The sequence below is a fragment of the Echeneis naucrates genome, chromosome 14, assembly GCF_900963305.1.
Source record: "Echeneis naucrates chromosome 14, fEcheNa1.1, whole genome shotgun sequence".
NCBI classification, from domain to species: domain Eukaryota; kingdom Metazoa; phylum Chordata; class Actinopteri; order Carangiformes; family Echeneidae; genus Echeneis; species Echeneis naucrates.
The window spans coordinates 15,457,629-15,471,915 of record NC_042524.1 but is presented as its reverse complement, the minus strand read 5'-3'; the positions used below and the strand labels follow the sequence as shown (position 1 = coordinate 15,471,915).

The following is a 14,287-nucleotide window of genomic DNA, read 5'->3' as shown; positions in this document are numbered from 1 at the left end:
GTTGGTGATACCTAGGACCCTTTTCTCGGTCAGGCTCATACTATGAATGATGGGATCCTACATTAAGAACATTTAAGGCCAAGAGTTTTGGTTATTTTAGACACAGACACATCGAAGATAGGTCTTATGGGCTTTAACTGTTCGGTTGCCAAAGTCATGTTATTAATGACATTGTTTCCTTCTGTTTGTTTTTTGGTCTCAAATGAATCCCGTTTAATGTATATTTTTACATAGCGTGTTGTCATTTGAATTTAAAGAGATTAAACAAATCAACAATAAAGTTTCTTTAGCCTGGAATATTTTTAAATAAACAACAAACATACATGTCCTTCCATTTTACATTCAAACAAAACTTAACATATCTCAACATTGACATAATCTGTTGTATCACCAGCCGGGCTCTCTTGGTAATGATTCAGCTGTCTTAAGTTCTTGTTGTTACGTTTCCAACTTGAGCCCACTGAGATGTCACAGGCAATGCCTTAATCTATATATAGACATGTCTAAGTTGCGAATTGATGACATGATTCGAGTTGTATGTGCGGAGTGTGAAACATGAGAGGCTGCATGTGATTTGTAAGACAAATGAAATAATGCAGTATCACAGAGAGATCCAGCGTTTAAAATGGAAGACCAGAGCTGATAAAGTTGGATTATGTTTCTTTCAAATCTTTAAAACACTTTTCTCCTCCTTTTACATCCTCCATAAGTTGTTCATTCCACAATTCATCCACTCATTTTCAGTATTAAAATGTACGACCACAGCACAGTGAAGGAACATTGTTTGCTGTTCAACTTTTCCTCCTAAGTGCCATGTGAGCTTTCCCATTAATGTAATGAGGCAGGATGTTCTCTTGTCATAGTGTGTATGGGCTGTGGCCCCGCTACGCTCTGGCCACAGCAGTACTAAGAGACAGCAGGGAGGTGCAGCACAGGGTGCAGTTTGAGCATCTTATTGCTTGTGCAGCAGAATGCGGCTCAGTGTCAATGTAAATAATAAATACATACCTGTCACACATTTTCTTTATCTATTATTTTCTTTGCCCTTCTTGTGCATTCTGCCATCAGGGACCCGGTGGCCCCAACGTGTTTGTGTGTTAATCTGGCCCAATCAGCTTTCGTAGGACATATTTTGTTTTCCAATTACCCAACAATGGCACTTGGTTCACCCCACCATGACCAATTTACGAACTCTGCGTTCAGGCAGTGTATTTCCACTGCAAATAATAAATTACCTCCTGTATTACTGTGCACTGTAGACGGCTGTGTACAGTGTTTATCGCGCCAATCTAAAAGTGTAGCAGAATTGGTGACTAAAAAGTGATTAATGATACATAAAAAAATCTGAAATATGCTTGAAAAGGTAAAGCTTGGTATCACCCTCATCATGATCTAACATGCATAGAGGCACATACTGTGCACACATCAAACTTTCCCTGTTAACGTGCTGCTGGTTTCTGACACAGAGATGATGAGCTGAAAATTAATTTCTCTGTTTCATTTACACAGGAGGGTAGTGAGTGAATGGAAGCTGGCGTGATGAACACATATCAGCCTGTATGAACCACAGAAATGTAATTACTAAAATGTGCTGCTCCGGTAAATATAAGTTAAATGCCAATGAGCTGTACGTTTATAATTTGTAGCCAAAGCTGTTTTGCTGGGTTGCTGGATTTATTGACATTAATAAACAACTGTGCATACATCATTCCTAAAGCTACCTGGCAGAAATGCATATCTCGGTCGGAGCAATAAATTGCGCAAATTGACAAAATCGTGCACAGAGGCTGAACATTTAGTGATCCAAGTAAAAAGAAATGACGTTTCCAGACTACTCACAGAAACATAAAAATAAATCACACTGAAGCGTCTCTAAAACAGTAGGACAAATGGTGAAAGTCATTGTGAGGGCAAACTCTTAACATCAGCGAGCAAAGGTTTGTTCTCTGTCTCCCCTGTCATGAGCACACAACGGTCCACTGCTCCCTTTTTAATGACCTTAAAAGGTTTAACAGGTCAGTGACTGCCAATGTGCACTATGATACAAGTGATATTGGCAAAATGTGGTCACCATAATAAAATCTTAAAAGCCTCTCTTGAATTATTTAACTGATGCAGCAATTTCACATTTTCTGCAAATAATCACAAAATAATTACTAAGAAAGGAGCGGTACAGCGATGTGTAGTAAACATATTAAACAAATGTGCAACTTTTCTCTTTTGAAATGTCTAAAAGCAACTGTGTCAATGCTTATTGGGGAATTTACATTATTCCAATTATTCAGCCATTTTCAAACGTAGAGATATCTAGAACTTCAAGTTAACAGTCTTTCGGGAAGACGCCTGTGGATGCTGATGTATCCCACTTTGTGTCAGTGGTGTGGCTGTTGTTGTTTTTATCAAAGTGCCATTTATTTTAAGCCACATTTTATTGTATTTATTTTCATTTATGTAACTAGGTGAAGCCGAACATACAGTTTGATATACGCGCACACACACACACAAACACATATTTATCATATATTTACATATAACAACTGCCACGATGCCTTGCTACCTTACAACGTCGCCAAACGCCGACTCTTCTTTCCTTGTTTGTAATGAGGACCCTATAGGAGCAGAAAAAGACATACTGTGCATTTAAAGCGTGAGTGGACGTGATGGTTCATATTGTGCGACATGTCAAAACTAATCTGCCTCATATCAAGACCTCTCTATGCTCATGTTGACCCTTGTCTTTGTGATATCACCTAAGTCATTGTTCTGCTTGTGTTTTCTTCTCAGAATAACCACCACGGCTGCTTGCATGATGGACCTGAGGAGGTATCCTCTTGATGAACAGAACTGCACTCTGGAAATTGAAAGCTGTGAGTAATACAGGAGAACCTTCATGGTGTATTTTGATTTCATCTGTCGCAACAAAGACCTTTCCGCTGTTTTTTAGGCAGCCCTCAGAAGCAATAATCAGACAGAAAGGTGTTTACACTGATTTATCACTCCCTTAAAATCACAGAAGTTTGATCTTTTTTTTTTCCCCCCTTGGGTGAATACATTTGTGGGGGGAAATTTTGAGGAGGAGTTAGTGAAATATTTGGCGTGTCTTCAAATGAAAAAGAATCACAGCGCTTGATGATGTGCATTGGTTAGTATTCCCTCAGTGTGGCCAATGGAGAAGAGCACCCCTGGATCTTTGAATGAAGGAAAACTGATTACTGAGCTCTTAACCCCCAAATCACATTGGTGTCACGTAATGTCTCAACAAGATTAGTTTAATACTAGCTTACCCACCACATCCACCATAACAAGCAACTAATATATTTAGCACTGATTAAGTAACAAAGATGTGATAATGCATCTGACAAAATATATTATTATAGTAAAAATACAAAAGTTAATATCTGCACTATTGAAAAATATTCTGTGTTGCATCTCATGCTCAGATTTAATTGGCAAACCTGTTTCAATTTGAGTTGCTTCAAAAATCATGGCCAGTATTCCTAAATCATTATCTTCTTTCAAACACTTCACATTTTTCCATTTATGTTTTTCACAATCCCTTCAAATTGACTTGAAATGCAGATGATATTATTTCGGTGCTCACAGGTAAACTTAACTTGCACGTGGTGATCTGTCACAGTCAAATCTTTCAGAAGAGTTAAAAATGCTGTTATCATGTTAGAGAGGATGAACATCATTCTGATGATGGTTAAAGGGACGCTCCTCAATAAAGCTAGTTGACTATCAAGATAAAGATTTTTTCTTCATATTTAAATCATCAGTGTTATTATCTCAGAAGCTCTCCCTCCTTCATTAAGTTTTCTATTTAAAAAAAGCTGAATTTGTACAGTATAATTTAACGGTTTCACAGCTTTTTTCTTCCAATGCTTTAATTTAGATAAATCATTATTCAGGAGAAAAATGTGCTTGGTGTAATTAAAAACTGTATTTGCTTGAACATTTTCATTGACCACTTCATCAATCACACCCACTTGCGCAATACACCAGATATTTGTGGTTCTTGCTGTTCAAGATAAAACTGCAGAGTGTTTACCCTCAGGGCCTTCAGTAAGCAATGAAATATGGATATGCCATGAATTAAAAACTTATATCTGCTGTTTATGCTCATGGGGTGCTCTGCATGAGCGGGGATCGTGCACATTAGCCATCGGTTTGATTGATCAGGCAGGCAGTTGTTTCAATTCCATGGAAAATGTCACATTTCCGTACCCTATAACCTTAGACAGAGATTTAATGGTAATGAATCCCAGTACCTTAGTGAGTTTAGTGCCATCCAGGCCTGGGCGTGCGGCAGTAGAACAGGAGATATACTAACACTTCCTGGACTGAGAAATTGCTCTGCAGTGAGTGTATACTGGCCTATTGACATAAATCTACCGCTGTGGTCACTTTCAATTGCACTGCAAGTGGAGAATGTGTGGGAGCACCATAGAAAGTGACACATGTTAATGAATATTCATGCACCTAGTAATGTTTGCAGTGCTATAGCTCCAAAGAAGTTGGAGCATGTGATTGCAGAGCAGACTGATTTAAATCTTCGGCTGGATTGTTTTTGACTGAAGTACTTCTTTTTTTTTTTTTTTTAAGTTTGCTGTGACGTGGTCCTCCTGGAGAAAACAGAATCATTCCTTCTAACATTTATCTTCTGCTTTCTGACTACAGCACTCACTGTGACTTTGACATGAATAATATCTAAATTTAAGTTGGTGGAATTTAAATTGATGTTTTGTTGTATTTTGAATGATTTAATATTAATTCAATCTAACATCTGCTCAGATGATGACATGCAACTTGTTAACGGTGCACAGCTACTATAAATGGACTTTGCTACCATTTGGGAAAAGCTCAAAATTTAAAAACACAGATGTGTGATGTGAGTTTGGAAATGAACAAAACAAAACAATAATTTAGTTGCTAATTTCCAAAACACAAATATTTGCAAGCTATTTTGTTTTCCATCCTGTTTCTTTATCTATGGGACCGTTTAAAGCTCAAGGTAAAAGCTTTCAGGCCATGTTAGGTGTTATCACAGATTCTGCAGTGCAGGCTCCAAAAGTTAAGACTACATATGTTATGAACTATCCCAGCCCTCAATAAATGTAATGCACAATGGCTTTTCTTAGAAACAAGTGTTTGATACTGTATATTAAAGTTTAGCCAAACTCTCGCAGCAGGCATAGAATAGAAACTACAATGGTTGTTTCCTCGTCACACTGACACTGTAATTTTCCTCCCCCTCTTGAATTTGCCCTGACTTTGACACAGATGGATATACCACAGATGACATTGTATTCTTCTGGCAAGGAGGAGACAATGCTGTGACAGGTGTGGACAAGTTAGAGTTACCTCAGTTCTCCATTGTGGACATCTGGTTGGTGTCCAGGGAAGTCAGGTTCACTACAGGTAAGACTGTAAAATTACTGAGTGTAATTAAAGCGAAAGTGTTCATTGGACAAACAAAATGATGCTTACATGGTCTATAAACACATCTGCATCCAAGACACCAGGGAGTAGGCGTCAATACGTCACTGTAACTGTGGGGAATATGTTTAAATCGGGGTCATGCCGAAAAAACAGTTTTTCTTTGAGTGCAGTAGATTGTTGTGGCCATTTCCACATGTGTATAATATGGGCTGTTGGGAAAAAAAAACCTAAAGTACCAACTGCTGACTCACAACCTCTTTATCCTCAAACATAATCAATATTTCTTATACAATCTGAACAACTTCAATTTAAAACAAGATAAACAGTGCAGATGAATATGGATATGGTCTAAGTGCAGCTTTAGTTTCCGCTCACTGACTTTTTGAAGGAAACAGATATTTTATTTTATTTTGGCTGTGATTTAGTTGCAAAGATCTATATGTTTAATATAACCCTATAGGAAACGGAGGTTACCTTAGTTTAAAACACAGAAAGAAATAGCCTGCCTGGATCTGCTGTAAATTCCTACTCGGTTTAATCAGTGAAGAAATACATCAGTTAATACAACGTTAAATCAATTTTTTGTTTTAGAAACCGTTGACTATGACCATGACTATTTCCACAGAGCCAGGAGAGTTATTTCCCCCTGTTTCCAGTCATTATGTTAAGATAAGCCTTAGCTTCATATTTAGCATATGGGCATAATGGGAAGATGTGACTTCAAACGTTTTGGTGACATATGGTAAGGTATTTGCCCAATTCATTTAACACCCCATGATTTTATTTCATTTGGCCACGCAAGAAACAAAAAGTAACACTTAAGTGCAATTCTAATGTTTGAGTTCAATGAAATCTGCAAAATTTAGTTTCAAACATTATTGTGCACTTGGGAGATCCAAGGTGTTTGCCTCAGTCTGGATGAAGTATGTATGCTGAAGTATTGATTCATTAAAAGATTTACAGGAACCTATAAATGATGAGGTCATCCATCATTGTGTGTTCCCTTATAGCAAATGGCCTTTTTGATTAAAACCATCACACTCATCGCAAGTCTTTTTTTCTTTGGTGACAAATTACACATAACGCTGTGGGTAGCATTAACACAATTTAACTATTATTTCCAACAATTTATGTATTTTCCTACCTCATAAATATCTCTATAGCAGAAGGAGAGCGGACCAGCCTTGATGTTTATACTGCGCTTTGCATCAGCGGTGTATTGTGTGGTTGTTTAAATTAAAGTGCAATCAAAAGACTAATTAATCTTTTGGCACATCCTGCTGATATATTCCTGCAAAATGCACAAATCGAATGGGTTGCCGCCTCACAACCACAAACTGTATATTCTCTTGCCTCCTTTTGTGTAATGGCATGCGTTGCAATTATGCACCTCTAAAATGCCCTTTTGGTAATGTTTGGAGGACAGAGAAAGTGCAAAAGAAAGGCAGAGCAGCTCTCTGTGACAATTCTCCGTGGGACGCTGGAGCTGCCTGCTGAGATAGGGGGTTGCAGAAAAATCTGCCGTGTTTGCGACTTTCTGCCATGTTTAATTGGAATCGAACTTGTCCCTGGAAAGGAATCCATCGCTTTGGGGAAATTAAGTGCTCCATCTGAACAAATGGAGAAATGACTACCCTGCGTGTTGTCAAAGTGCAGAGTTTGGAACTCTTGCCCATTTCCACTCTTGCCTTGCTCTTTTCTGAACTATTGCTCCATCCTTTCTCCTTACAGGTTCATATCCAAGGCTTTCACTGAGTTTCAGGATTAAGAGGAACATTGGATATTTCATCCTGCAGACGTATATGCCCTCCATCTTGATCACCATCCTCTCCTGGGTCTCCTTCTGGATCAATTATGATGCTTCTGCAGCTCGGGTGGCCCTGGGTAAGATGCAGCCAGGATTCCCATTGAAATCCACTGATTATCACTGGAACGCCACATGTAATGGAAATTAGAATAAATAACGACAATAATGACTTAAGGTGGTAAATAATAACGTCTTATAACAATAACGTAAATAACAAACGTCTATGTATGGTAGACGTAAATATGTGCCTCCACTGTAAAATAAAATAAAAATCAAAAATCAACTACTGAAAACATCTTTGCTTTTTATATTATTCTTTAGCTATTCATTACAAAAGAAATACTAATACATATATCCTGTGAGCTAATTATTAAAGGCGAGGAAGAGCCATGACAGCCGGTACACAACGGTTCACACTTAAAGTAATTTAGTACAATGTGGAGCTATTTTTCATTCTAATTTCTACTATGTAATATTTTATTTCTGATTTCATGACATTAATCATCATTTCAGGTCAGAGATACTCTGCTGATTCACATTATGCAAATACAAATGACATTCTTATAGATGGGATGGTATTTAAAGTGCTAATAATTACCAGCTATAACATGCATCTGTACTTAGAATAGTGTTGTGACTCGTTGTGCTAAAGCTGTTTAGAGTTGCTTCTCAGTGTATTTTGCTGGTGGCGCTGGCTGTACTGTCTAATGCAGTATTTTTACAGTGCTATTGGTGCCCTGAACACTTTCTCCGTTTCTGAACTACAGTCATGTTGGTCAGATGATGTCCTTGTAAGTGTTTAAGGAAAGTAAAGTACAGTCCAGTTTCTGTCTGGTGGTGACTTGTTTGTTTCTGTGTGTGCTGCTGTACTTACTCTTAGGTGTGACAACGGTGCTTACCATGACAACAATTAACACCCACCTTAGGGAGACTCTCCCAAAGATTCCATATGTGAAAGCCATCGACGTCTACCTCATGGGCTGTTTTGTGTTTGTGTTCCTGGCCCTGCTTGAATATGCCTTTGTAAATTACGTGTTCTTTGGCCGGGGCCCTGCGCAACAGAAGAAAATCAATGAGAGGCTCAACAAAGCCAACAACGAGCGCACAAGATACGAAGAGAAGCGCCTGAGGGAACAGGTTTGCAACTTCGTCTGCTGCCTCCTTTTACTCTTCTTCTGTTTGTCAGTCAGAGTTCAAGTAGAAAACAGCTATATTCTGCACATTTCAAGATTTTGAGCCATAGTCATTTAATCCAAAGACACATATACAACATTCCCTGGAGTAATCCTCCAGAGGCATACTGATGCCACCACAGCCCAATATGGATTCACCAGCCATCATCCATTGCTTCTCCTTTAAGCACTGACTGCTTTTTATCGAGCATAGGCTTTTTCATTGAGATAGTGTCTCATCTAGCTCTACAGTGGTGTAAACATTCTCATTTCTGATTTAGGTTGTTGTCTATGTTTACGCTGTAGGCTTCATTCATTCTCACTCTGCTTCCTTGTGATTTAACGTGTTCCAATAAAATTAGAAAAAACTTGCAAGTGCAAGATGAGAAGGCATTGGCACGTTAACAATTTGTCCACAGCAAATGCTGAACTGACTGAATGAAGCCCCCTCCCCGTGTTTTTTGTATGTGAAGTGCTAAATGCTATGCTTATTTAAAGTTGTTCCTGTTGACTTTATGTCCTATGCCTTGTGTAAATCTTAGGAAATGTGCTTACTTGCCAGTATCTTATAGCCATTTTAATGTTCTCTTCAATTTTCTTTCACATTGCAAGGACTCCATTTCCGTGCCGTTTCAAACCAACACCTTCAGGTCATTTACACAGCGAAGAAATCTGTATCTCGAGGAACAAAGAAAAGTTGGGGTACATGTATTTAGAAATCATATCAGCTGTAGGCCAGACCCTCACAATAAATTCAGATGATTAAGTCACTTTTTTTTAACAAAGGAAATAAATAATAGTGATTTCATAATGAAAGTTCTTTAACTATTTATGTTGCATGCAAAAAGTTACATTTCATATCATCCCTACATTTTGCTTTAGCTTGACAGTTTTGGGGAAGGGGGGCGGGTTTAATGTAAACTCAAAACTAGGGGGAAATCTGGGGCTACTGGCCAACACATGCGCCCTCACTGACCCTCAGTGTCGATGCCCTCTCTACGCAGGTGGATGCCTATGGAAACATCCTCCTCACCACACTGGAGATGAACAACGAAGTGATGCCTTCTGACGTGGGGAGCAGCGTCAGTGACTCTCGGAATTCTGTCATGTCCTTCGACAGCTCCGGGGTCCAATTCAGGAAGCCCATGGCGCCCAGAGATGGCTTCAGCCACCACTCGCTGGACCGGAGCGCCATGCGGAGCCGGGCCAACTGCCGGCTAAGACGACGCTCCTCCAAGCTCAAGTTGAAAATCCCAAACCTTTCAGATGTTAGCACCATTGACAAGTGGTCCCGGGTCATTTTCCCCATCACCTTTGGATTTTTCAACCTAATCTACTGGTTGTACTATGTGAATTGATGTGCATCCCACTAGGAATCATGGGCCATATTTTGAGAGCACATTAAATTGGCTTTGATACAGTTCCAAAATATGTATACACATATACAAGCTGAACATATGTATATGCATATTTCTATATATTATATTTATATATACACATGTGAAATCTGAAGGACCTTTCTGCTGTACAAAATATGAATAGGATGACTTGAATGTTTAAGAATAATTGTGAGAAGAATTTCAAGGCTTTGAGTTTCTTTTTCCTCCTGAAACAAACAACAAACAAACAAACAAACAAACAAACAAACAAGAGATCCCACCAGGGGTTTTTGGAACTAAAGACTGCATGATATTTTTGCTAAAAAAAAAAAACAAGAAAAAAGAGGAAGTGAAAGCTCTTGAGAGAGAAAAGATGTCTCAGAGTACCATTGACTTTTTATTGATACTTATTGTAATCAAAAGTCCTTTACCGCAGCTCATGAAATCAGTGGTGGCTTGTCTGTTCAGGCATCAGCTGAGTGAGATCCTTGGCACCCCCAACCCCTCTTTCCTTCCTTCTGTCCTTCCACCCCCCCCACCCGCCTTCTGCTCTCACCCAACTCACCCCCTCCCCCACATAAAAAAACCCCAACACCCACCCATCCACCCATGGATAACATGATGCACGGAAATCTCCAGTTCTACTATGTACAGCAACCTTGTTTGGATTATGTGTTGTTCCTTGGGTTTTTTGAGGTGATATCGTTCTCTTTATCAGACATCAGCTCTAAATGGTCTCCATTAGAGGGCCGCGTGGATGGGATGCTTGACCGCCGTATTCCCGCCGAGAGTCAACGCAAAACTTGTGTTCCTTTCTCTTCTCTTGTCATTTTTAGAAACATGTCCTCGGGGGGGGGGGGGGGGGGGTTTAGGGTGGGTTGGGGTTGGGGGCAACTTTGAGGGTGGGGGGGAGTGGGTATTTTTTTCATTACAGTTAAAAACAAATGCTGATTATTGTAGATATGATTTTGTCTTGAAAAATACTGTGATTTCAGAGAGTGTCAGAAGATGTTCTAGAGCTAGGGCATTATGAGATAAAAGAGTCAAAGGTATGCATTACTCATTTTGATTGTTTGGAGAAAAAAAAAAACATATTATGTACATTTTATCACTCAGTATTCTCATGAAAGTATACTTGTACTGTTCCTTTCCTCCTATTGATTGATTCACATGCTCTTTAGATGCAGAGTTCATTGACGTCATATCCTGCTTTGTGTTTTGCTAAAAGGACATGGGGGGATTGCTTTTGTGGTTCGTTTGAAACTATTCCATAGTGAAGACGTGAGAACATGTATATTCAAAAGAGTCAACATATCTGCCCACAGTTTGACTAGTTGTCCTTCAGTATACAGTATTTCTTTGTTTGTTGAGCATTTCTTCGGTGTTAGAGTCACGGTTTCTGAGGCCAAGATTATTTGACTGGGACAGTGATGGACGGAAGATGTGCGGAGAAAAAATTCAACAATTCACACTCAAACTCAAATCAGTGCCTGAAGATCACAAACAGGAAGCATCAGGAAGGATACAGTGGCCCTTGGGGTGATGCATAGCCATGAATTCAAAAGATGACCTGCAATCCACGTGCTTTATTTTCTTTTGCTCTCAAATACGTACACATTTCCAGTGCTCAGGTTCATTTCCAAAGGGAAAAAAGCACTGAAGGACCCAGATTTAATTTACTTTGAAATCAGATAATGGATAATCAAGTGTGTAATATTTGCGAACTGGCTTTTGCGCAGCCACCAAATAAAGTCATTAAGTCAGAATATAAGATGGGTGAAGCAGCTGGACAATGGGCTCTATTGATAAAATAGGAAAGAAAGTTTAGTTTCAGCTGATTTGCAGCTCCTCAGTGGCGTCTTCACTTCAGGCTCTACACAGAGCTACAGTCTCTGAGAAAAACTCACACAACCAAATCAACTATTGAACCCTCTCGCAGAAAAGTGATTGGCTCATTAGAATACGAGTGCCGCACTGTCCCCGGGAAATACACAAAAGGAAAACGAGGGAATATTGGCATACGCTGTGCACAAACACGCAGGGACAGGAGGAGGATTGAAGGGGTGCAGATTAATGAGACAAAGATGCAAAGCAGAAAAATCAATTTATCATCAAAAACATTAACTCCCCTCTGGGTGTACTATACATAAGATACTGATCAGAAACCAGTTTATCTCCGTAAGTAATATTGACGTTTGTACAGTGATGTGGCCCAAGTTTAGTATCACTTTTTGTTTCGGTTTTATGCATTGTCATCGTATTCTGTAGAAGCAAATAAAAAAAAAAAAAAAGAAGGAAAAAAAAAAGATCAACTTTAAATATCCATTAGTTTGCACTAACAATGAAACTAACAGCAAGACAAACTGAGCTGAGTTTCATATCTGCGCCTGTGTCCGAACAATCTGTTGTTTGTCTCTCAGTGAACTGTGAGTCCAAACATATGACCAAATCATCGTGATTAGTTGTAATTGTGAAGAAACTAAATTTGTTCTTGTTCATGTAAAAAGTGACGAGTCCAAGAGCGCCAGAAAGAGCTGAAGCAGAAAACATGGAGGCTAAACAGCCTCTAGGTTGTATTTTAGCATCTCTGAGTTTCTGAAGCAGATTTTACTGTGCAGAAAATACATAAACTGTAGATGTCCGGGAAGCATACAGCCCGAAATGTGAAGTGAAAAGTGATAGTATGGAAATTCAGAGTTCTTCAAAAGTTGCCAAATGAAAGCGCAAGATGAAATGAACTTGAAAACAGTAGCATCAGTTGTTTCCACATGCAGCCTTTCACAGCTTGGCGGAGACCACCAAGCGACAGTTTTACTCCACCGATTCATCCTCACACGCAAGTAACAGAGTTGGATTCAATATAGACAATTTAAAACAAAAAGGCTCAAAAGTGATGCAGCAGAACCAGAGATATTGTCTGTATTTATTTATATTTTTATCCAATTCGTTCTTTTTTCGTGTTAAAATCTTGTGCCTCGATTACCCACAGTGCAACTCTGTTCCCTTCAGTCCGGTGAGAGATTCAGATGTGTTATGTTGTAAGAGGCTGCTATAGCCTGAAGCAGAGGTGAGGAGCCGGCTACAGTGGTCCAGATATTTCACTTGGTTCTGACTCCACAACCACAGAGTTGTATTTTTTTTTTTTTTTTTTTTTTTTTTTTTCATTTTCTGACCCGACAGTTTATTAGATTTTGTGTAGCTCCCTATGGGCAAAGCTTTTTTCTAAGTTTCTAATATTATTGTACATATGCCCCTTGCACCAGGAGTCCCCCTTTAACTCAGTATGCTGCAATTTTATCTTGTATAATGTGAAAGGCTTCATTCCCAGTCATAGATATGATTCACTGTGATGATTTCTGCATATAAAGAATGGCATTGGATCACATTGCCACAGCATAGATTACTCAATGGACACCTGAAGGTATCTGATGTTAGACGTAGATTGTGAAGTTCACATTCATGTTTCTGGCAGGATTCTCCAAGTGAAGTAAGAGTAAAGAAAGGTGGTGAGACTTACTGGATAACAAACGCAAGTTTATAGGAAAATTAACACACTTTTTTTCATCATTTGATCCTCGTCAGCCCACCAAAAGCTTGTCAAACTTTTCAAAGGCAATACAATTAATCTTTACTCAGAGTTGACTCAGACTTTGAGGCCAGAGGGCCAGTTTGAGTGCAAAAATAATACCATCATTGTACGGGATTTATGGCACCTGTAAGTGTTGATTTGACTAAGTCAGTGGAACGTGTTAAAAAAAAAAAATTATAACTCATCTGGTTTCAATGAAGCACGCTGATGGTACATCAGTAGTATCAAATTCTCATTGAGGTCGGTTTATTCCCAGTAATGAATATAAACATGCCTGTTGAGGTAGCAACTGCTCCTTTTTTTTTTTTTTTTTTGAGACAGCTGATGTGTATCCTTAATGAACTCCAAACACATATTGAGGAGGAACATTAGCAGCCCTTGCATGCACGCAGTAAATATATTCACCCCTCATTTCACTCTCAATATGTATTACCTGCTTTCTGGACATGAAATCAGCACATTCATCCCAAAAGCTGTGAGGATGTTCTGTTCTATGCTTTTACTTTAGGATCTGTGCTTATACAAGAGAGAAAATACATTTCTTTTGACACATATGTTCATGGAGTAGAGGAGGAGAAAAAAAGTGTTGAACTGATTTCAATGTGAATTTTCTTGCCTCTAGTGTATATGTGTAATTACATGTGAATTGTACTGTAAATATGATATCTTTCACTTAATAGTTCTTAATGCATGAACAAAAACATGGCAGTTCGTAATACCAGCTAGCCTCACTGCTAATGGCATGGACAGCTTCTCTAGCATTGGCATACTTCTGCAAACGAAACCTAAAAAATGAAACATGAGAAAAACATGGTGTGGACAAAGTAATGGAGAAATCAACGCAATGTCCTCTCACAGTGAAGGAGTTTCTTGTGGCTCTGAGCTCGTACCTGTAGAA

At 38.9% G+C, this 14,287-nt stretch overlaps 1 protein-coding gene across 2 annotated transcripts in view; it reads left to right on the top strand.

Moving 5' to 3' along the window:
- gabrb4 (gamma-aminobutyric acid type A receptor subunit beta4) overlaps positions 1-9,779 on the top strand; it is a 43,002-nt gene extending 33,223 nt beyond the window's left edge. The window contains exons 5-10 of one of the 2 annotated variants that reach the window (XM_029518932.1): positions 2,785-2,867; positions 5,284-5,421; positions 7,174-7,326; positions 8,130-8,386; positions 9,034-9,123; positions 9,426-9,779. In XM_029518932.1, the coding sequence (XP_029374792.1) occupies positions 2,785-2,867; positions 5,284-5,421; positions 7,174-7,326; positions 8,130-8,386; positions 9,034-9,123; positions 9,426-9,779 (1,075 nt within the window). The remainder of the gene's footprint in view (positions 1-2,784; positions 2,868-5,283; positions 5,422-7,173; positions 7,327-8,129; positions 8,387-9,033; positions 9,124-9,425) is intronic. The other variant, XM_029518933.1, reaches the window with a different exon arrangement.
- The last annotated feature ends 4,508 nt before the right edge of the window (positions 9,780-14,287 follow it).